This window comes from Arvicola amphibius, chromosome 12 (assembly GCF_903992535.2).
Source record: "Arvicola amphibius chromosome 12, mArvAmp1.2, whole genome shotgun sequence".
NCBI classification, from domain to species: Eukaryota; Metazoa; Chordata; class Mammalia; order Rodentia; family Cricetidae; genus Arvicola; species Arvicola amphibius.
In genome coordinates, this window is record NC_052058.2 from 44,554,897 (window position 1) to 44,578,034 (window position 23,138).

Here is a 23,138-nt window from a genome sequence, read left to right on the forward strand (position 1 = left end):
TTTTTTTTTTTTTTCTGAGAGAGATGCCAGCTAGAGGAGCAACAGGGAGTCCTCAACAACAGAAGGGGCTGGGTCATGGCAGAAGATTTCATTTAAATGGACTGACAGTGCTGGGCTTTTCCCATGAAGGCCCTAGGGAGCTGCAGGACACAGCATTCTTGGAAACTTTAGTTCTTCCTCGGAAGTCCAGGGGACTTCCCAAGCAGGCAACACATCCTACCCACAGTGAGGCCTGGCTCAGGCCCAGTGTCCTTCTCCTCCCCCCATCACCTCTTCTTCCTCTTCATCCCCACCTGCTTCTGAGCATCTTTCTCCCACCCCTCTCTGTGGCTGCTTTCATCATCAGCCCCAGCTCCCCACCTTCCGCAGCTGGAAGATAATGTCGGAGTCATTTGTTTCAAGCCTCACGCCTATGAATCCAGCAGCCAGGATAATAAAACACGGGGTTATTTTGTGTTTTATTAACTGCCTTTTGCCTTCAGTTTGCATAATCATGAGCTGGATTGACAGGCCGTTACCCGGTTGCTCACTGTTTTAATAGAAGGAGCCGTAGGCGCCCTCCCCCTCCCCCTCTCGCATGGTGGAGCAGCTCAACCAAAGCTGATGAAGATTTCCTTCACACCAGCTGCATCCAGCAATGCCGTTTTTTCCAGATGGATACTCCATTGTGAAGTGATTTTCCACCACGCTCGCCTCTGCCCCTCTCTTCCGTGGCATCTTTCTGTGAACTGGATAAACTGCCTATTAAATTTAATTACCGCCCAAATGGCCACATGTCTCGATCTTGCCCACACACACCCCTGAGTGTAATGTGTTCCACAGAGATCCTCGAGGAAGATGTAAAATTAATCTGGGAGATGCATGCTTGTTTCTGCGGGGACACTGTGGAAGCCATGATGGCCACCACCATTCTGATGCCTTCTTCAGACTCCCATCTTCAAACTGTTCCTCTGGATTCCGCTGATGGTGGAAGCAAAGCCAGCTTCATTAACATCTGTGGGCCAATCTGACCGAAACAGGGCACTGAGGCTACTGGTTTGCAATACAGAATTGCATTTACAGAGATGGGGACTTTTGTCAAGAGAGCCACACACCGGGTCTAGGGAATCTAGTTTCTCCTTGCATGGTTCGGTGTGTCTTGGAAGATGTCTAGGTTTCTTTCAGGAGAAATGGCTTCTTGGTGTCTCTTCCACAGCGTGACAGTTGTGCGGTGACATCTCAGACAAGCAAAGGCTTATGAGAATGTCACTCAACTTTTCTGGGCTCTCCTAAGTGCTCACTGAGTCACCTGCATTGTAGGCAGTGGCAAGCCAACCAAACAAGCCAAGGAAGGTGTGTAGATGAGGAGGGGACCCACAGACTTAGAGGGGAGCTCTAGAATCAGGACAGGATACGAAGGAGAGAAAGCTAGCAGGTGAGCAGTCTTTACAGAAAAAGAATGTTAAGTTGGTCAAGGGCTCAAGGGAGTACATGATGCAGGAATGAGAGGTAGCTAGCTAAGAGGAGAAACTGCTAGTACAAAGGCTTGAGACTAGGCCATGCCCGACTTTCAGGTAAAGCAAAGAGACCTGGAAGGCCAGAGCTGGGAGAATTGGGGGAGAGAGTGAGCAGGGACCAGATACCCTCTCTTCACCAGAGATCCGGGCTTCGAGCCTCAGGGACATGAGGAAAATGATGCCAGAGACGAGGGAGAAAATTGTGTGTGAGAGATCACGACAGGTGAAGGAGGTGGTCAGAGGGATGCGGCCTGGGTAGGAGTGGGGCAACATTTAGGCATCTGGACATTTGACTCACGTATGCTATCCCTAAGACTGTAGCTCTGGGAACTCCGACAGACTCTACCTCTGAGTTGTGGCCTCGTTAGCTCTTCTGTGATGCCTTTGGCCCTTGTTTTTCCCGTGAGACATTTCAGTGCAACATGGATGCTGCATGCCACAATGAAGCCTGACAGTCACTGCCAACCACCTTCTCTTCCACCGTGTGTCCCTGCAAAGGTGCCTCTGACCACCGCAGGCCACCTTCTGGTCCCTCACACCCCTGCCACAGTAGCTAGTATTCTGGTTTTCCTGGTGTACCTGCTGAGCTGCCACTACCCTGCCCTTCAGTGCTTCTGTGTGACTAGAAATGACTACATGTCACTTCAGAATGACTAGTATGACTACAATGTCACCATAAGGTGGGCCTCTTGGACACCTGAACTGCTCAGACTATGCCTTCTTGTGCCAGTAGACTCTCCTTATTTGCTTAAAGTGGAATTTAGAGAGGGTTCACACCTCCGCCGATAAAAGTCTCTTCCTATCTGAGTTAAGCTTCTGGAGTGTAATTTACAGTATATGATGCCTCGTCTTCTCAAAAGGTGTGTGCTGATGTGCCACAGGCTATTGCCAACACTGTGGAAAAATCCCTCCTGCATCCGCGACACCCCACGCCACCCACAGTCCCCAGAAGACACGGCCCCATCCTCCATCAGTGCAGCACTGCCTTTTCTGTGATGCCATGGGATGGCCTAGTCTTGCGCACCCACCTTCCTCCTTTTAGTCATTGCTCATGGCTGCTACAGATGGTTATCTGCCCCTTCTACTGACAGCCCCGCCCACTCACTATATAGCCATTACTGTGCATTGGGACAATAGTCAATGCTGATTCCCTCTTCGTAGCTGCTCCTGTGCAATGTCATTGGTGGCTCCCTGGCTTCGCACGGTATCTGGAACTCATGGTGCTCTTGTGGTGTTTACCATCTTCCTACCTCTCCTACGATCCAGACGCTTCATCTGACTCAAGTCTGACTTCAAGCATACTGAAGCCTGGTGGTGTGTTTTCCCACACGACCCCCACATGGCTGTAGTAAGCAGTGACGATCAGTGTGTAGAGGCACCAAACAGCTCCTGGGATAGAGACAGCAAGAGGTCTGTCTCTCCTTTACCAGGAGTGGGTGGCTGCACAGAGACGCTTGCCCTCATTTGCTCCCTGGATGTCTCGTGACTGGTGTGAAAATCTCTGAACGTCAAGAGGATGCTCAGAGAAAGCAAGTGTTGTGAGCCATTCGCGCGAAGCATCCCACTCCTCCCCTATCTCCTGGTGGCATGTCGTCATTCATTCTTCTCCTCCCTTCCCTCTTCTCCCTCCCTCTTAGAATTCCAGTGCTGACCACCGGGTCCGACTGGACTTGGGCCTCTGGGACAAATTCAGTGAGCTGGCCACCAAGTGCATTATTAAGATTGTGGAGTTCGCCAAGCGTCTGCCGGGCTTCACCGGCCTCACCATCGCTGACCAGATCACCCTTCTCAAGGCTGCCTGCTTGGACATCTTGGTAGGATCCTTTCTGTGTAGGAGCAAGGGGAAGAGGGCAGGAAAAGGAGGGAGTTGGAGGCTTCCAGAAGTTTCTGAGGAGACTACTTCCCAGTCTCATTTCCTGGATCTGGAGAGCTCCTCCCATGTGTTGGAATGTCCCTGGATTGACAAAAATTCAGATGTCCCAGGGATTTGACAGGACTTTCCTTGTACTTCTCTCCATTGTGACCCCACCACAAACCCCACCACACCATGTGATCATGGAGTGGCTCCTTACTGGTCTGCAGTGATGGCTTGCCCCCTGGCTTTCCAGACCAGGCCCAGTCATTACAAAGAGCACCTCCCTCCCTCTGTTCATGAGACCTCACCCTGCCCTGGAGGCCCACGGGACATTTGTAACCTCCCCAAAGCAGAGTCCCACAGGTGATGGAGACCAACGGGATTGCCTGACTAAGCTGCACAGCAGACCTGGCCTAGCCTACAGCAGAACTTTGTGAGGCTACTGCCTGTGGTCCAGGGAAACCTTTGTCTTTACTGCAGCTACTAAACCAGAGACCAGGCAACTTCAAACCCTCTGCTCTCACAGGTCTGGAGGCCTGGAGCCCAAGATCAGCCAGCCAGTGCTGCTGGGTTCTTAGGTCACAGGCCCTCTAAAATACCATAGTAGGCATGCCCTGAAGTGTGTGTGTTCCCATGGCGATTTTAAATCCCATAGAGTAGACATGAAGATTGGCTATCAGGTCGGTAAGGATCACCTTCCTTACTTTTGCTTGACTAAATGTTGAAAACAGAATTTTGTTCCTCTTTCTCTCTAGTACCTGGTTTGGTGCCTGAGAGATAAGTCCTCAGGAAATAGATATTTCAATCAAATGATGAATTATTTCAGTAAAAAGTTATTTCTCAAAATGCATGTCCCACTTATTATTCCCTGAATAAACTAGCTCCGTTCTTAGACATATGCCAATTTGTAACAAAAGAAGACACCAACAGTCGACAGTTGGGGCATGGTGCCCATGCGGGGCCCAGGCTCCTCGGGTGTTCCTGCATCTACCGTAGCTCTGGTGGGTGCGGACAGGACAGGTGGGCAAAGGGATCCAGCAGGTGGACATACGTCTTTTCTTTCTTCCAGATTCTCAGAATTTGCACCAGGTATACCCCAGAGCAAGACACCATGACCTTCTCTGATGGCCTTACTCTGAATCGAACCCAGATGCACAATGCTGGCTTCGGTCCTCTGACTGACCTTGTGTTCACCTTTGCCAACCAGCTCCTGCCTTTGGAAATGGACGACACAGAAACAGGCCTGCTCAGTGCCATCTGCTTAATCTGTGGAGGTACTGACTCCTAGGGGATCTTCATGAAAGCCCGCACAGAGCAAATCACAGGACACCATGCATGGAGAAAGGCAGTGAATACAACCTTCATGCCAGGGACAGTTGGACTTTCCTCCTGCTGTAAATTAAGTAGTGGTATTTGAGCTCTTTCTGTTCTGAAAGAAATGCCAAAATGCAGTTTGTCTGCCCCGTTTCTCCTGTGGGAAACAGGTACATTTGTAAAGGCAGGATCATACTGCTATATGCCTAAAGGACATTTTAGTGAGGACCCACATGTTATTTCTTAATATAGCTAGAATGATTCAAATCACTGCCTGGGATCCCTAGCATGTGGTGTGTACCTGACGGACTGGAGTATGGCCCTTTCTTTGCAGTGACCCCTGCTGGCTAGCCAGAAGCCAACATTAGTTCAAAAGTAATGGCTGTAATTAGGGGGCTGGTTTATTTATCTACCTGGCTTTCACAGCCAGCATGCCCAAGGTGCTTTTGTTCAGTTCAATACTGACACCATCTGGTCATGAGAGGTAATTCTTGCCTCTGGACCTGAGCAAGTGGGCATCAAATGTACTAAGCGACAACTATCTTCACATCTCGCTGCTTAAAGCCATTGCATTTATTCAGGTTAGTGCTGGGTCACTGAATAAAGCCACCGTGCAGGTGCAGGAGGAATGGGAAACAAGCAAGGGAAAGACCTTCAGCCTCGGGACACTAAACACTGAATCCTTTCTCTTGCTATCCAGACCGCCAGGACCTTGAGGAACCCACAAAGGTAGACAAGCTCCAGGAACCGCTGCTGGAAGCACTAAAGATTTATATTAGGAAACGTCGGCCCAGCAAGCCCCACATGTTCCCAAAGATCTTAATGAAAATCACAGATCTCCGCAGCATCAGCGCTAAAGGTGTGTCCTCAAGGGTGGAGCAGGGCCGGGGGAGGGAGGCAGAGATCTGCCAGCTTTTGTTTTTTAAAACCCATGTTTTAATCTTAGGAGTCTCTTAACTGTAAGTTGGAAGGTATGTCTCACAGAAATCAAAAGGAACTAAGCATTGTCTGAACATGCATAGGTGTACACAGTTAAGAGTGCCTCAGGTTTCCTTAGGAAGGCATTTTGACATTGTCTCTGGCGTGAGACAATAGACACAAAAAGCAGATACCCTTACCCACTGATACTAAAAGATCACTCAATTTCCAAATGGGATGGCTAGTGAGAAGCAAAACTCTTCCAGACTGTATATGTGTTTTTTTTTAAATACTGTTGGGGCTCGCAGGCATACCCTTGGAGGTTAAAGGACAATTATGTGGAATCCCTTCTCTCTATGTTCGTTCTGGGCCACCAACTCAAGTCAACCAGCGTGCACAGCAAGCTCTCAGCCCTCTAAGCCACTTCCCCACCACCTCGCTTCGTCAGAGTGTATTTAATACTCTGAGTCTATACATTCATTCCCGCTCCCAGGCATCTCAGGTTTCTACACACTTGGCCTGTTCTCCTGTTGCATCCTAACCCCTAGGAAAAAATGAGTAAGGCTTGGGGTCACTGTGGCCGCATCTCTGGTATAGGCAAGTTAACGCCTGTGATTCTGAGTGAAGAACCTTCTGACTCTCACTCTGTGTGACAAGTCAGGCAATTACAGAAACAAAGGCCTAGAGCCATCTCATAGTTGAGTGCACAGGGCTTTTCTAGGTAGAGATGACTCAGCAGCTGTGCCAGTCCCTGTCCCATCCTTCCCATGCTTCCACTCAGCAGCCTCCACGCCTGAGGATCTCAGCAAGCCGAGACACAAACACTACATTTCAGAAGGTGCTTAAAACGCGCAGTGAACTTGTTTGACAAGAAATCGCAGTTCTTAGGGTTTTTTGGTGAGATAGTCTAAGTTCATCCCAGCATAGGATTAAGAGAAGCAAAGAGACTAATGCTCGAGTGGATATAATTTAATATATATTTAAAAAACTAGATAGGACTGTTAATATCACTCTCCACGGATAAGTATGCCAGTGACCTGAGGACTAACCGTCGTGTATAGAAATGTCCCAAGTCCCATATTAGCAGAGTCCAGCAAAACCCTAGCCACTTAGTTTTCAATCTGTTTTCCTGTTACTTAGGTATTTCCATCTAACCAGCTGCATGTAGGGAGGGGCTGTGGGATCTGTGATGGCATAGAACCATCCAGCGCTAGACTGGGTTGCAGAAAACTACCACAGGTTGGGGCTCAAGTCCATCCTTCCATTGTGGAAACTGCCCATCCCTTCATCTATATTTTTCTGATCTTTCATCAGGAACTTCTCTTTGTAAACTATATTTGCTGAATCTCATTGAAGCACTACGAAATTTGTTCATTATATATTTCCACTGTTTTTCCTTCAAGTGAAAATGTGGCAAGGCTCCACCAGCCTCTGGGGTGCCCTATTAGTACATATTCTGTATTCAGCGGGGGCGGTACCCACACTCTGCCTGAGAACCAATCTGCTTGGGATCTCAAAGCACACCTGACACTGACATTCTGGTGGCCGACAGTCTAGCTGTAAACACCCGTATGTTTTTACTTCTAATAAATGGGTTCTTTTCAACAAAGACACAGGTCACTTGATCCCTGTCTTTCACACTCCTTCACACACCTGAGAGTGAATGTTGGTCCCTGTGTATCCTGGTGTGTCCGTATCTAACAAGTTTTCTGTTATCCCTCACAAAAAGGTGCAGAACGTGTAATTACCTTGAAAATGGAAATTCCTGGATCAATGCCACCTCTCATTCAGGAAATGCTGGAGAATTCTGAAGGACATGAACCCTTGACCCCAAGTTCAAGTGGGAACACAGCAGAGCACAGTCCCAGTGTCTCACCCAGCTCAGTGGACAACAGCGGAGTCAGTCAGTCGCCGCTGCTGCAGTGAGACACCTCCAGCTGCTGCAGACATTCCCCAGGACCTTCAGTTCCCAAGTGAAAATGCAAGGAAAACATTTTTACTGCTGCTTAGTTTTTGGACTGAAATATGTTAAACTCAAAAAGGACCAAGAAGTTTTCATATGTATCAATATATATTCCTTACTGTGTAACTTGCCTAGAAATACAAACTTTTCCAATTCTGAAATTCAGCCATTTCATGCCACCAGAAACTAGTTAAGAGCTTCTATTTTCCTCTCTGAACAGTCAAGATGCATGGCAAAGACCCAGTTGAGATGATTTAGCCCTGGTTAAGTTGCTGAAGACTTTGTACATACAGAAGTATGGCTCTGTTCTTTCTATCCTGTATGTTGGTGCTTTCTTTTGTCTTGCATACTCAATAACCAAGACACCAAGGTTATGGAGCAGACTACTGTACGTCTTGCTTTTATGAATGACAAGGCCTCACGGTAAGGAACCAGGACCTTTGTACAGTACAGGACAGGACTAAAGACACTCTGGTTTAAGTAATGTGGAAGCTTCTCCTTGCTTTTTGATGTTCTCAAGCTGCATCCTTTCTTTATGTTGCCCAGATAGAGTATACCACTTCACTGCACTAGCAGAAGAGAATTCTGTATCAGTGTAACTGCCAGTTCAGTTAATCCAATGTCATTTGTTCAACTGTTAATGTCACTTTAAATTCAAAGTGGTTTATTCTTAATGACACAACTACCGAATGAAAAAAAAGATGCATTTTTACAGTCATGATAGCCTCCAAGGCAAAAACACTGTCCAGTGTTAGTAAGTTTGTTTACCTGTTCACAAGCCATTGGAGAGATATCACAGGATAATTAGCAGGCTAGTCTGCCTGGACTCTAGTAGCCCAGTGTCCTTCCTGACTGCCTGATCCTGGGATGTCCCCCAGTCTTGATGCTTGAAGGTATGGGCACGTGGCCTCCTCTGGCTTTGTTCAATCACTATGACACAGAGTGACGGCTGTGGGAGAGTGGCTGACAGACTCAAGTGTCAGGTTCTGAGTTCTCATGTAAGCACTAGTGTAATTTTTTGTTTTTGATATATTAGCAAAAGTCTGTGATGTACCTTTACTGGCTCTGTTTGTACATTGAGATGGTTTAACAGTGCTTTCTATGTTCATATACTGTTTACCTTTTTCCATGGAGTCTCCTGGCAAAGAATAAATATATTTATTTTAAGTGTGTGTGAGAACTTTTACTGTGGTTACACCTTCAGTAAAGAGTCTGAGAACACAGTTCCATTTTTAATGTTTAAATTTCATTTCAAAAAGCAGGTCTGTAGTCTGCAATCATGACAATTAAAATCTGTGCTAATGCACGAAAATCTATAACAATTCTACAAGTCAATCAGACAACACATGACATTTCAATGAGTAAAAAAGGGCATAAAACTGTATGTGTAAGAACAAAATGTTAAAAGGCCTACCACAATAATAAAAAACCATCAATTACATCATCACATTAAAATAAGCCAGATGTACAAAATTCTGAGACAGAAAAGACAAAGGACAACACAAAATCTTTTTGAAAAATGTTCGTGCTCTTTGGGCACTTAACTAAACATTGCAAAATCAACATCTTCTTCTTCATCAGACTCTGCAAAATATTTTACTTCTTTCCTAGCCCGACCAGTCCGTGGCAGAGCAGGTGGTTCAGAAGTGAAGTCCGAGGGGAAGATGTCTACATCTGAATCCTGATCAAAAGATGTTTTCTTCGGCTTCTAGACCCCCCCCCGAAAAAACCCAAAAATTTAAAAACCTCAAAGTTAAGGAAAGTCTACTGTTAAGAACTATTATTCCTTATACTTACATTTACGGCATATTGCCAACAATCATATTTTTAAAATTTGAATTGACATACTAACTTAAGCCAAAATGAATTACGGATGAGAGAAACCCAATTAGATATAGTAAGTAATTAGCTACTTTGGGCTCTTGTGTTTACCAAGTTACAGACTCATCAATGCAAGATTACTATTCTGAAACTATTTCTTACTCAACAAGTATACACAATGTCTACATCAGAAATTATTCAAGTTGCCCTATTTTTAAGAACATATTCAGAATTCATGCAAGTAGAACAAGGCTATGCACAGTATGTAGCACACACTATCACAAGTGTTGGTAAAATATTAAAAAGTCACAGAATAGGCAAAAGATTGAGAATGGAATTGATGGGAAAGAAAAATTTATAAATCTATAACATCCATATGTATATTTTTAATAGGAAGAGAAAATAAGTAGTGAGGGATGCACCTAAGGCAACTTATTCACTCAAAAGAGAAGGCTCTAAAGGTCAGATTAATTAGGAACATTAGGCACAGTCAAACTCCATTTTTAAAAACCAAATCAGTCCAAGTTTATAAGATTATTCTAATATTCAAATAGCATACGACTGTAATAGTTTAATAGATTCTAAGGTGAGTTGACTCATAGTGCTCTCCCACTGATGAGAGATGAATGTAGAGCTCTCCAGGCATTCCAACAGGGAGTGACAACACGCAGGCAGACTCGGAGCCATGCTGACGTGCTCCTGCTTACCTTGCTGGGTGGTTTAGATGGTTTTCTCCCAGGGTTATAATCGCCTTCATTTTCTGAGCCTGATGCTTTCCTTTTCTTTGCCCCTCGGCCTTTACCTTAAAATACACATAAAGAGTTTTCCTCCCAAAGGTCAACACAACGTAAGATAGATGCCCAAGTCTTACAATTATTTCTATACTCAACAGTGGGGCCTGCAATCCTACCCTCTTGCTATAAGTGACATACATATAGTTTGACAGCACCATTTTAATTCTGGAGTACATATGACTAAAGAGTATTTCAAAAATATATTTAAAACAAGTGAGAAATCCTAGAAATAAGTTTCAATACTAAGCCCTAATAAAAAAGACTAGCATTTTGCTAATATGACTCGAACCTAGGAATGAAACTTCTTACAAGAGTGTTTAAGTTACCTGTCACAGCTAACAAACTTACCAAGGTTTCAAACAACATATATTGACCTCCACAGGCTCTATGATAGTTTTCTTCGCTTTCCTCCTATTCTATTTCTCTGGCCTATATAATAAGACCTGGCCTCAAATATACCAAACAAAGGAAGTGAGAGAGATGAGAGAAACTCAAGGGAGTTCCTTGTAGCACCTTTTAAACTTATTTTCAGTATATTTACTTAATCTTGCCAATGTTTCAACTGAGGAGTAATGTTCTAAACTGCTCTATGTCCTTTACTCTAATGCAGCACTGCTGCATAATACAACTTATTGATATGTGATCCCCGTCACTAAACTCGATAAAGCTGAAGACACTAAATCCTTTCCTTACAGCACATGTTTAAAGGTTATACAAAGACGGCCTAACCTTTTGGTGTTGTAGTCTTCTTTGGAACGCCAAATTCAGAATCAGAGTCAGAGTTTACAGTTTCTACAACTTTCTTCTGTTTAGGTGCTCTCTTGGCCTTAGGGGCTGTATCCGAAGGTGGTTTACCTATTAAGCAAACATCCTTTTAGTTGGTTAATGTAATATACTTATCAACAAACCAAGCTGAAGTGAGTTCTGTAACAGTTAATTTTTTTTTAATTGCTGCCAAGAAACTGAGTAGCCAAGAAATGGTTTCTCTCTGCTGGGTGCCAGTATAAAGGCAAACATACCCCATGAATGACAAAACAAGTATTACTCAATTAGGCATAATTTGATTTTTTAGGTAATTCAATTGAGACATTTTAAGCACAGGGCATTAAAAGGAATTAAACAGTATCTTTAAAATATATATTCATGACAAAAAAAGTATCTTTGACACACTAAATATAAACGCACAGTAAGTTCTAGCTTATAAAAATGATTTAGTAGGGAAAAGCATTTTTATGAGGTCCTCAAATAGAACAAATACAAAGCAACTCATTTCCCTCCAACAGCTGAAATCCAGACTTGGCATTTTTATGTGGAAACATGAAAATCCTAAATCAGTAGATGCAAGACCTCACTTTGCCATATTGTTTTAAAACTGAGCCTTGTATTTACTTTTTATCTGTAGTTCTATGTAAACACTAATAATCACTTCTAACTTGTGTAATTAAAAATGAGCCTGAAAAACAAAGGTTTTCCTTTGTTTTTAAAAGGACTTCAGACTGTCCTTTTAAAAACTGAAAAGTGTTGCTGACTTGATGGACAAACAGAATTGAGTCTCAAGCTGAGAGAGTCAGCATAATGACCCTCACTGGCTAACAGCAGGAGGGCTATACATGGTAGTGGTGGCCAAAGGCTATGGCTTTTACTCCCTCTGTATCCTCATGACTAAATCTACCTCAGGAACCCAAAGGCAGCTGCTAGCAGGAATACAGATTCATCACAAGGCAATAGGAACCACGGCTTTCTCTGGTAGTGTTCTCAAGCTTGCAGAAGTTAAATGGCACTTTCATATCCTCTTCCAAGTTAGGTCAGATACTGAAATATTATAGGATGCCTTTGGCTGCAAACTATTGGAACTGCAGACTATAATGTGAATAGTAATACTGTAACACATGGTTAACATAGATAGTTCTATGGAGGGTAGGACATGACATGGTACGTCCTTCCCTTGAGATTCTGTCTGTAAATTGTATTTCAGGAAGGAGGTAGAGAAAGGAAATCTTGCTGAGGTCTTTGAAGCAATTTTCTAGTTCAACTAACTCAAGACTGTTCAGCTAGGAAAGAAACAAGTAAATAGGTTAGGCAGAAGATAGTCTGGTCTTTTAGTTAAACCAACTCGTTAGCTTAATGAAGGAAGCAGGGTGACAGATTTCAAGAAAGGATACAGGTCCTACAGTATTTTAGAAAATGCTCACATGAAAATTAAAAGAAAAAAGATGTTTTAAAAGATTTAAAAATGTTTTGATTGCTTAAAAAATTTACATGTATAAGTACACATAACCAGAAGAGGGCATCAGACCCAAAGAACTAGAATTAAAGGTGGTTGTGGGTCACCTGATCTGGATGCTGAGAACTAAACTGGGGTCCCACCCCCACTGCAGCCAACTATCCAGCCCCCAAAAAATGATGTTTTGAAATGAAATTATAGTCTGTATCAATTTGAGTTCTCTAGAAGCAGAACCTGACTGACCCCAGGGTATGGGTTCAAGTGTAAATCACCAGGAGGTGATGATAGAGTATAAACTTGAGACAACGAAGAGCAGCTGGTCATGGGTAAGTTATCAAGCCAGTCATTACCCTTGGAGGTTAATTAATCTTTTGGGGGAACTTTGGATAGCCAATACAACAATCCTAGACACGGAATCTGCCTGCAAGGACACTGAGCTACTTCTACACCAGCTTTCCTCAATCACTGGTGGAAGGGAACTAGGAGAGGTAGGGGAGATAATGGTCCAGCACAACTGCAAAGTCAAAGTCATCAGATAAGGAAATACAGACGCAGGCCAGCGCGTCCTGAAAAGCGAGAGGAGCCCATTACGGGCAGCCACCTAGAATGCTGGCTAGACACCCCTCTCTGAGCAGTCTTCCCACAGTTCTTGTGCATTCTGACAGAACGCGGTCTTTCAAGATTGTCAGAACTGCTGTTGTGCTATACTCGGAACACACGTGTCTCTATGGAGTATACTACACATGTGTCTCTATGGCATATGCTATATCTTCTTTTTTTTTTAGGGAAGAGTCTGTTGGTTTAGTATCTCTCAACTAGATGTATATTTTTAAAGTAGATATTATTTTCAATGCAAAGCACTAATAAAGAGACCAAGATACATGATTTACATATTATATAACATTAATGAATCAACTCAGCATTTCACAAACAACCTAAGGCTATGGTAGTGGGGAAAAAACTATAATTCAGAAAACTGTATCATGTAAGGAGTAGAAGGAAGCAGAACTAATAGATTATAGAATCAAGATAAAAATATGTATTCTCTACCCAATGTAATGAAGAGCGTTATAGGAAAACTATCTTTTGTTATAATTACCTATTTTTGAGAATTTCACATGTTCATACAATGAAACATAATATCCACCCTATGAGTCTTCTCTACCTTCTCTCATATTCACCTCACCATGCCCCTCTTCCAATTCCATTTTTCTATAACCCACTAAGTACAATGAGTGCCCATCCTACTAGTCAGAATACCCTCAGAGAATGCTTCCCCTCCCCATGAGGTTATCTACTGCCAAGAGCTCTTTACTAAGGGGTAGGACCTAGAGAATGCCCAAAGTATCAATTTAAATATCATGGGATTATTTTACAATGACAAATCATCCCTCCCACTTCCCTTTTTCCAGTTGATCTGCTTCTGCCTCCCAAATGCTGAGATTGATACGCAACACCACTGCCCAGCTAAACAGCAATCTTAGCATGTTTTACCTTATACACAGAATATGGGAAAAGAAAGTGTGCGTGGGGCAATGACTATATTTTAAAAATATGGTCTAATAGATATTTTAGCAGTCCCTTTACATTATTAGAAAGCAAAAGGCATTCTCTTAATATTGTAATTGTAAGTTTCATCGTGAAGTAGTCACTCAAAGAGTATCAAATGATATTAAATTCGCTTTCACATCAATCACCTCTCCATAGCTTCTGTAATAACACAAGCAAGTATAAAATACGTACCCTTTTTAGCAGCAACTGTTTTACTTGGAACTTTATCTGTTTGCTTCAGACCAAATGATGGTGCAAAAACAGAAGTGGTATCTTCTTCATTGCTGTCAAATTTAGCTGAATCTAAAAATGTCAAAGCTGTTTTATTAAGAGACTCTGTAAAGACTTCTGAGTAAACTGAGTCTTTGATGACTTCCTTAGCTAATAAACTGATCATGTTTCTATTGTGATCATATAAACTACAATATACAAACAGCTGACAATGGAAAATATACCAATGTTATATCTCAAAAATGAAATGTTAAGTCTGTTGTGAAACAATATACAGCATGTGTGTATATACATGTATGTATTTGAAAATACAATATACAAATTCACATGGCAGTGAAGATTAATAATATCAAAAGTTAAATATTTAAACAAGTATATACTAGTGATTTGTTTTCAGAAGAAAAGGTTTCACTGTGATAATTTCAGTGTCTACATAAACACTGTTAATCTTTCTAGAAATTGGTACTAATGCCCATATCTAAAAGAGCAATAAGTACTCATATTTTTATCAACAAATTGCTGAAGACTAATTTTAAAGGCAAGTTTATCTTCGGTTTACATTTTTGAGGGATGAGACAGAGTCTTGCAATGGAGCCCATATTGGCTCCAAACTCAAAATCCTGCCTCAGCTTCCCAAATGCTAGGATTATAGGCATGTGCCACCATGCCAGCTTCAGCTTACTTTTGTCCACAAATTAGTTTAACTTAGCAATTAACTATTCCCTTCCTCAAACCATATTAAGAGATCTTTCAATGGCCCCTTGGACATAATACTTTTACATGACTGTTTTGATAAGCTCTGTCAACAATGAATGCTTACCTATACTTAAAGAAAATGTAACAAGTCTAGGTATGTCTGTAGGAATATATTTAAAGACCCAAAACAGGTGCTTGGGAAGTGGCTCAACCATTAATGCCTTTGCTCTACAAGCAAAATCCACAGGAAAGCAAAGGGGGCATATGTCCTGCCTGAGACCCCAGACCACAACAGGCAGAGAAAGGAAATTTCTCCTTCACCAAAAACTGACCATCAATGCTAGCTGAAATGGCAAATTTCAAGCTCAAGAAGAGACTTGCCTCAATATATAAAGTGGAAAACCCTGAAGATGACACCTGCCACCAATGTTGGGCCTCCACATGCACACATGTGCACACCCTCACACACACCATACACACATAAGACAGTGAATCAATTAAGTGACCTTAGCAATACTATACACAATACACACACACACACACACACACACACACTAAAAAGATATATCCTGGTTATATTTTCTCCTTCATTCTCTCTGCTATAAGAATTTGGTAAGACAAATCTGTACCTATCCAGTACCTTTATAGCTGCAAATAGATTCACATCACCATATACATCAAATTTCAATCTTCCAAACTTTTTTATATTTTTTTCATTATTAATCTTATATATAGACATGATACCCAGCAGGCTACAACCTGCCTAGCATGTCTGCCTACATGCTTCCATAACGCTGGTTCTAACCAGTCAGTGAGTAAGTTTTATTGTACTGGGCAAAAGTAAAGTCTTTCACTCATGAAAAACTCTGCAATTAAATCCTGGCCTAATGATTTTTCTAGTTTTTTTCTCTACCAAGTACAACAATCATATAATAATTAACTAATGAAAAGACTAAAAAAACATACCATCCTCTGACTTCTGAGAATATGAAGGAAATGAAAAGAGATTCCCAAAATCCTGACTTTTTTTGTCATGTGACGATTTTCTATTAGAAAGAAAATATCACAAAGAGTATGTAATTAAAATATCCTACATAATATACACTGCATGATTATAACCAACAAAACTAGTTCTTTCTATATTAAAGACAGGTCAACACCTGCACCCTGCCCCTTTCCTCACAAATTTATGTAAGTAAATATATGAATACAGATATAAGATTAAAAAATATTGATTTAACATAAAATAAGAATGGAAACTAGGCAACAGTTTAAAGTTATTCAAAGTGACATTAACTTAGTTCTGCATTATTAGCAAAGGTTCAAAGAGAAAGGTGGACTCCCCATCATAGCAGGTAGCCATACCATTCCTGGCAGCAGACCACAGGTGGGCAGTTACTTTAGAAACTAGTCAAGACTGGTTATATTGAGTTATAATGTCTTTAAAAAAAACCTAGCCCATAAATCTTCTCCATGTTAATGCCGGCACTCATCAAAACAATAAAACTGACCAAGGACAAATCTACTGGAAAAACAAGTTTCCTAATTCCAAAGATCTAGAAACACTTTGTAAAACAGGAGCTCCATGAGGATATTTTTGTAAACAATATTTTACTGTAACAAACTATAGCCATTTATTTACATGTTGTCTGAGGCTACTTTCTTACTACAAGAACAGCAATAAACAGCTGTTACAAAGCCATATGACAGGGACATTTAAAACATTTATTCTAAAGCCCTTCACAAAAAAGACTGCCAATCTTTCCATTAGCTTACAGCAACAGCTAAGGAAGAGCTGCAGTATTAACTAATTATTTCATAAGGAAACTTTTAGCTGGAATCAAGTACTTCTTGGCACCCATGGCAAGAACTTACTGGATAACCACTGCTGCATTACTTACTCTGGAGTAGCTTTTGATTTGCCTGGAGAAAAAGCATACTCGTCTTTATCTAAGCCATCTGAAGGAACAAATTCATCTTCCCCATCATTAGTTACGGGAGATGCTTTAACTTTCAGTTCTTCTATGTCATTATTGTCATCGTCATCATCAGCATCGTCATCTTCTTCTTCCGAGAAATCAAAGGTGTACTTAGGTCTTTCAGCTAGGAGGAAGGAAGAAAGGAATGTTAACAGGACACAGTGACACACGTTCATAGTCCACATAATTAGGAGCTGTGGACCAGTCACTGTGTCCAGGGCAACAAGAGAATGTGAAACTCAAAATCCTAGATTTACCACTTAAAATATCTTTAAAGTACATAAGAAAAAGATGAACATTTAGAGAACAAAAGTCTATACTTTGTCCTCAAAGAATGGTATCTACCTTATACTTTCCAGGAGGCTAGGATAATACTCTGTGTTTGTTAGAACAACATAAACTGATGAGACTACTTGTTTAGGATGTTGCTCATTATACTTAAATATTCAAAAACCCAGAAAAACTGGCGTTGTGTCATATGTTCCCTGTACGAAGGATTATTAGTATAAAATTTCCCATTTCCTTAATTACAAATGACAAAATCTACATTATTTTAAATGAATGCTAAGTTTTCTTTTAGTTTGTCTAAGTGAAAATGTTTATTTTTAGTTTGTCTAAGTAAAAATGTTCATTTTCCTCTAGGATTACTTTCACTGTAAAATAGCAACCCTAAGGACCAGCTCACTCGGCAAGTACTGCTTAGTATATGAAAAGGTCTGGATTCAAGTCCCAGTAATGCATACACTGGGCATGCAGGTCCATGTTTAAATTCTAGCACTGGGTAGGGAGAGTTGGGAGGATGAGAAGATCGAGGTCATCCTCAGCTACATAGCAATTCTAAGGCTACTCTTAGCTACACAAGATGCTGTTATTTCCCCCCCCCCCAATAAAAAAAGAAAAAAAGATAAAGGAAAAAAGGTAAATTTTCACATGGATAAGATAGGAAACAACTACAGAGAAGGGCATACTGGCATAATGCCAATAAGTTTTATTTTGATTTCTAGAATGCATTATAGAGGAGAATTTTTAAACTATTTGTACACTCAGTTTCATATTTCACTTTTCATATATGGAAAAACCTAAACACAATTTTGAAGTATTAATTTTTATATAACTTAATCCAGTCATGTTTGTTATTCACCCATATCATTTATTTATACCTATACCCATTAAGAAAAGTAACTTATCCACTTGACAAGAGAATCAAAGAATTTAAGGTCTGGCATGCATCAAAATCATATATGCCAGAGTTAAACAATCATAAAGTTGTAACACTCATTTCAAACAACTAAAACTTAAGAAAATGTAAAGAAATTAATATAACAAACTAATCAGGCTTTATCTGAGTACTTCCAATCTGAATGAATATTCAGGGAAGATCAAATCATGTGCTTAACAGCAATACAATAGCAAGACAAGCTGCTGTAGTCAACCTTAGCATTATATTTAAAAGAACTGAGTACAAAGAATCAGTTACAGAGAAGAGAACTCTTAAATATAAATAGTAGAATATAAATACAGAGTACTTCCAACAGAGCCATCACAGCTGCCAACACTTCAATTTTGGGGTTTGAGTTGGAGGGGGGAGGTTGTTTCTTGTTTGCTTGCTTGCTTGCTTGCTTGCTTTTTAAAGCAAATATCCTAAAGTCATAGAGGGAAGGAACATTAACTAAGCTTTAATCATAAATTCAGTAAGAGAACATGCTTTGGAGCTGGAGAGATTTCTCAGTGATTAAGGAACACTGGATGTTCTTGAAGAAGACCCAGGTTTGGTTCCCAGCACCCACATGGCAGCTCACAACCATCCATAACTCCAGTTCCAGAGAATCTAGCACTCTTCTGATCTTAGCAGGCACCAGATACACATGCACTGCAGACATACATGTAAGTAAAACATTTATACATGTAAAACAGATCTTTAAAAAAATCATAATTCACTTTGTCTTTCTTCAGAGTGATTTAATACTTTAGTGATCCTGATTAATACTATTGAACCCAATTTACAGATCAATGATAATATACAATAAAATAAATACAAAGTGTGTCACAATACCAGCTGCTCTCCTAAGCAAAGAATCTCTTGGAATAACCACAGGTTCTGTTTCTTCCATATCACTCTCCGACTTGGACTCATCATCTGACCAAGGGTTTCGCTTCTTCACTTTCTTTGCATTTGGTTTACCAGATGATGTGGGTGTTTTTCTAACCCTGGTACCTAAAAGCAAGACATGGTAATATGCATATAAACACTTATTCAAAGTTCTAGCAAAGCTTTTCTATAAAAGGCTCATTATAAAAGATGTATATGAAAACTAAATGTATTACTTGAACTACTAAAAACCAATCAATTAATTAAAATCAACAAACTATAGGAAAACTCCATAGTCCTTTTATTTCTTACACAAAACATGCACAAAAGCATTCCAGTGCCTTACCAGGCTCCTTTTTCTCCCTTTTGGGTTTGGGACCTTTATTTACAGGAGCTGATGGGGTCAGTGTCTCTTCTCCTGTACCTTCTACTGGTGTTCCACTAAATTCTTCATCAAATTCTGTTTTCACTGCTGCGGTATCAGGATCACCCTATGTGTTCAAACAAGCAAGATCCAATCATGAGTAAACTAGCAATGCATATTTTAGAGATAAAGTTTCACTTAAATGATTTCTTCATACCAGGTAAGTTTTAACATGTTTCACTTGTGGTATGTTTTCCTTTATTTCACTTATCTGTTTCAAATGACACTGCTTATAACCCTAACATTCTGATATAATCAGTGAGACAATAGCCACTTAAGAAAATCACAAGCAAAAAGGTAGGCTCTTGGTTGTCAAAGGAACTATGAAACCAATAGCTAAGTACTCCAAAAGTTACCACGGAATCAGTGCCTATACCTGAGGTTCCTACAGACTAGAAAAATATTTTCAAATTACTGAAAGAAAATAAGCACCAGACATATTTTGTAAGGCACTATAGGGCTGACTCCAATCCAAAATTATTGGTAAGGACAGGGGAATTGGAAGGTATGTACACTGGCTAATGCAATACAAGTCAAAATAGAGTGAACAACAGCAGTGGCTCAAGGGAATGTGAACAACTCTGCTTAACAGGGACCAGAGAAAGCATCCCAAAGGAGTCTTTCTGACTGACTTCTGGAAGAATCACTAAGTTTCCCAAGTAAGTAGAAAAGTGGTGAAAGCAACAAGATGAGAAACAAAGCAAGCAGGACTTCAAATGGAGGTAATGAGCTCATTTCAGCCATGCTAAGTTCAGGGGCATTGTGCACTCTGGTGACTATATGAGCACAGGAGCCTGGGACATTACAGCCAAGACAGAGAGATTAAGAGTTTTAAGTAGACAAAACTTAGGGTAGACAGGGATGAGGTTACTGACGTGACACTGATAAGAAATGAACCCAACAGACACCAACAGAAAAGGACAGAGGTCACTGAGATAAGGTGAAAATCAAGTGTGGTGAAGACACAGGCTAGAGGAAGGCTATGTACACCTCCTCAGTCCTCAGCCTGCTCTAGAGCTAAAAACCTCCTACATTTTAAATTACTTCAAATCTTAGCTCTGCACATACAAGTAAAAAAAAAAATTAATTCTCTGACCTAAAACTCCAACTTAGGCTCATTTACTTAATGACAAAGATGCTGAATTCTCAGTCATGTACTGGATGTATCTGCACATGTATTCCTTAGGCCGCAAAATGACCTGGTCTAGACCTTTGGCCTCTACAAAACCATCATACATCCTGCTTTCTTGGATCTGAACATTTATTCCAGTCTTTATACCTGGCTAGTCCTGGCCAATCCTGCTTAAGGGAGGGTAAATTTTATATTTATTTATTTAAGTTCTTGATAGTAACTCTCAATGACAACAATGCAAGGTTTGCTCAAAAGTGTTTAATAAAAAATAAACAAGATTATAGAAGGTGATAAGTTACTTTGAAGAACAAACCTTATTTTCTGCTTAATACTCCCTTAATTAGTCATGATCTAGAACTAAAACTTATAAAGTTGATAGTTTTTGTGTGATTTTTTGTTAAGACTTTAATTTAGTAAGGTATTCAGTAGAGTGTTTCTTTCTCATTCTAAAAACTGAATTTAGGCCAGGCCCCTTTAGTCCCAATCTACTCAGGAAACTGAGGCAGAAGATATATTAAGCCCATAAATTTGAAGCCAAACAGAGGGAACGAATGGGTGGGAACAAAACTGAATGAAATAAGTGGCTCTAGATATATGTATGAACTTTGACCAATAGACTCTTCTTCCACAACTCAATTTCCCTCATAGAAAGAATATTTCCTATCACATCAAAATACATTACAAATCATAAAGCATGATTAAGCTTAGAGTCTCCAATAAGCTGACACAGGAATATATGATACCTTTTTCTTCTTCAGCAATTTTCTGCTGGCATCTGCCTTCATAGCAGTAATTTCAGGAACAATTCTTCTCCCATAAGGTGAGGGCATCGTCTCCTCCAGCTGAAGTTTCTTTACCTTAGGTTTGCCAACTTTACCTTTTATTGCTTTTCCAGACATTCCTGCCAGAATATCTTCTCGTTCTTGTGCTTCCACTTTCTGAAATACGGGGAAGGGAGGGGGAGGGTACATAAACAAAAAAAACAATCACTATTGCATAAGAAGCTGAAATAAATTATTCACCATTAAGAAAGAAAGTTTTCTTTTTAGCTAATCTAATCTGAAATGAAATAATGGGAAAAGAAGAAAAACTTTTAAGTCAGAAAACCTGAGTTTTAATCCCAATTCATATATATAGGTTCTTACCCTTACTTAATACAATATGGTAACAATAACTAGTGACCTAAATAATCCTTTATAACCCAGGAGCACTGCTGACCTGGCACCATCAGAAATATTAAGCCCAGACAGTTCTGTTAAAGAGTATGAAGCTGGGCTGGAGAGATGGCTCAGCTATTAAGAGCATTTATTGCTCTTGTAGAGGACCTGGGTTCAGTTCTCAGCACCCACACAGTGGCTCACACCCACCTTTAACTCCAGTTTGAGGAGATTCCATCCCCTTTCATGACCTCTTCAGACACCAAGCACACACATGGTACACAGGCATACACACAGGAAAAACACTCAGATCCATAGTAAAGTAAAAATAATCTAAAAAACAAATTTATAGTATGAAGCTATTCTTTTCCATTGCTTTAATCATAATAATGATCTAATTAAATAGGAAAGTAAGAAAAAAAACCATAAAATTGAACTTATGAGGTTTGTTATCAAAATAAATGAATATATAACCACAATTAATGTGACAGACTCTAAATTCTATAAAACTATTCTTTCTAATAATTAACAGGTTTGGAAAGATGCAAAGGAGGGTGACATCTCTTGAATGACATTTATATAGATTTCTTTAAATAAAAGTTTATAGAAATGATAGGTTTTGAAATCAAACATATTGGAACCCAATGTTGAGACTTCTACTTACTAGTTGCATAGTCTTACTATGCAACAGATAATTGGCAGGGAAACTACCATGTGGCAGGCTTTATAAACTCCCATCACATCGATTTTAGAGATGATGAAAAAGGCCTGGCTGAGATGAATAACTGTTTTTAATCACGCCAACAGGACTCCTCTCTAAGCAAGTCCTTCCACTTCTTAAGGCTCTGAATCCTTATAAGGATGACTTCTTTCATTTGAGAATTACATGTAATGCAGTGTCAGCACACAAGGGTATGTTCAATTGATGGCATCACAGACTAAAGAATGCAGTCATGAAATTTAAGTCTAAATATTCTTAGTTCTCAAAAAATGTATCTTGGGGCTGGAGAGATGCTCAATGGTTGAGAACATGTGTTGCTCTTGCAGAGAACCCACGTTCAATTCCCATCATTCATAAGGTGGCTCATAACCATCCATAACTCCAATTCCAGGGGATCTGATACCCTTTTCTGAACTCCATGGGAACCAGGCAGGTATATGGTACATATATACACATGCAGACAAAACACAAAGACACATAAAATAAAATAAATAAATCTAAAAAGAAAAATAAAACTTTCTCTAAAATTTCAAGATCTATTCTTACTTATGTGTATGTGTCTGTGAGTGTGAACCACACTGTGTATAAGAGCCTACAGTGGCCAGGAGGGTATCTGAGAACTGTCTAACATGAGTCAAAAGAGCTGAAGTGAGATCCTCTGCAAGTGCAGCAAGTACCCTTTCTTAATTGCTGAGCCATCTTTCCAAGTTCCCATATCTAAAATTTAATTTGTTTAAATATTGTTAATTATCAAATAATAAAAGACAAAACAG

The 23,138-nt window shown here is 40.4% G+C and overlaps 2 protein-coding genes across 5 annotated transcripts in view; one reads left to right on the forward strand and one right to left on the reverse strand.

The window, feature by feature from the left end:
* Rarb (retinoic acid receptor beta) overlaps window positions 1–8,713 on the forward strand; it is a 459,458-nt gene extending 450,745 nt beyond the window's left edge. For all 4 annotated transcript variants that reach the window (XM_038349069.1, XM_038349070.1, XM_038349072.1 and 1 more), the window contains 4 exons: window positions 3,134–3,310; window positions 4,421–4,625; window positions 5,366–5,524; window positions 7,313–8,713. In XM_038349069.1, the coding sequence (XP_038204997.1) occupies window positions 3,134–3,310; window positions 4,421–4,625; window positions 5,366–5,524; window positions 7,313–7,509 (738 nt within the window). In that variant the 3' untranslated portion in view covers window positions 7,510–8,713. The remainder of the gene's footprint in view (window positions 1–3,133; window positions 3,311–4,420; window positions 4,626–5,365; window positions 5,525–7,312) is intronic.
* Window positions 8,714–8,765: 52 nt separating this feature from the next.
* Top2b (DNA topoisomerase II beta) overlaps window positions 8,766–23,138 on the reverse strand; it is a 63,205-nt gene continuing 48,832 nt past the window's right edge. The window contains exons 28-36 of the mRNA XM_038349068.1: window positions 21,231–21,425; window positions 19,278–19,422; window positions 18,896–19,057; window positions 16,765–16,966; window positions 15,830–15,909; window positions 14,129–14,239; window positions 10,891–11,016; window positions 10,075–10,169; window positions 8,766–9,254 (exon numbers count right to left, since the gene is read on the reverse strand). Coding sequence (XP_038204996.1) covers window positions 9,087–9,254; window positions 10,075–10,169; window positions 10,891–11,016; window positions 14,129–14,239; window positions 15,830–15,909; window positions 16,765–16,966; window positions 18,896–19,057; window positions 19,278–19,422; window positions 21,231–21,425 — 1,284 coding nt within the window. The 3' untranslated portion in view covers window positions 8,766–9,086. The remainder of the gene's footprint in view (window positions 9,255–10,074; window positions 10,170–10,890; window positions 11,017–14,128; window positions 14,240–15,829; window positions 15,910–16,764; window positions 16,967–18,895; window positions 19,058–19,277; window positions 19,423–21,230; window positions 21,426–23,138) is intronic.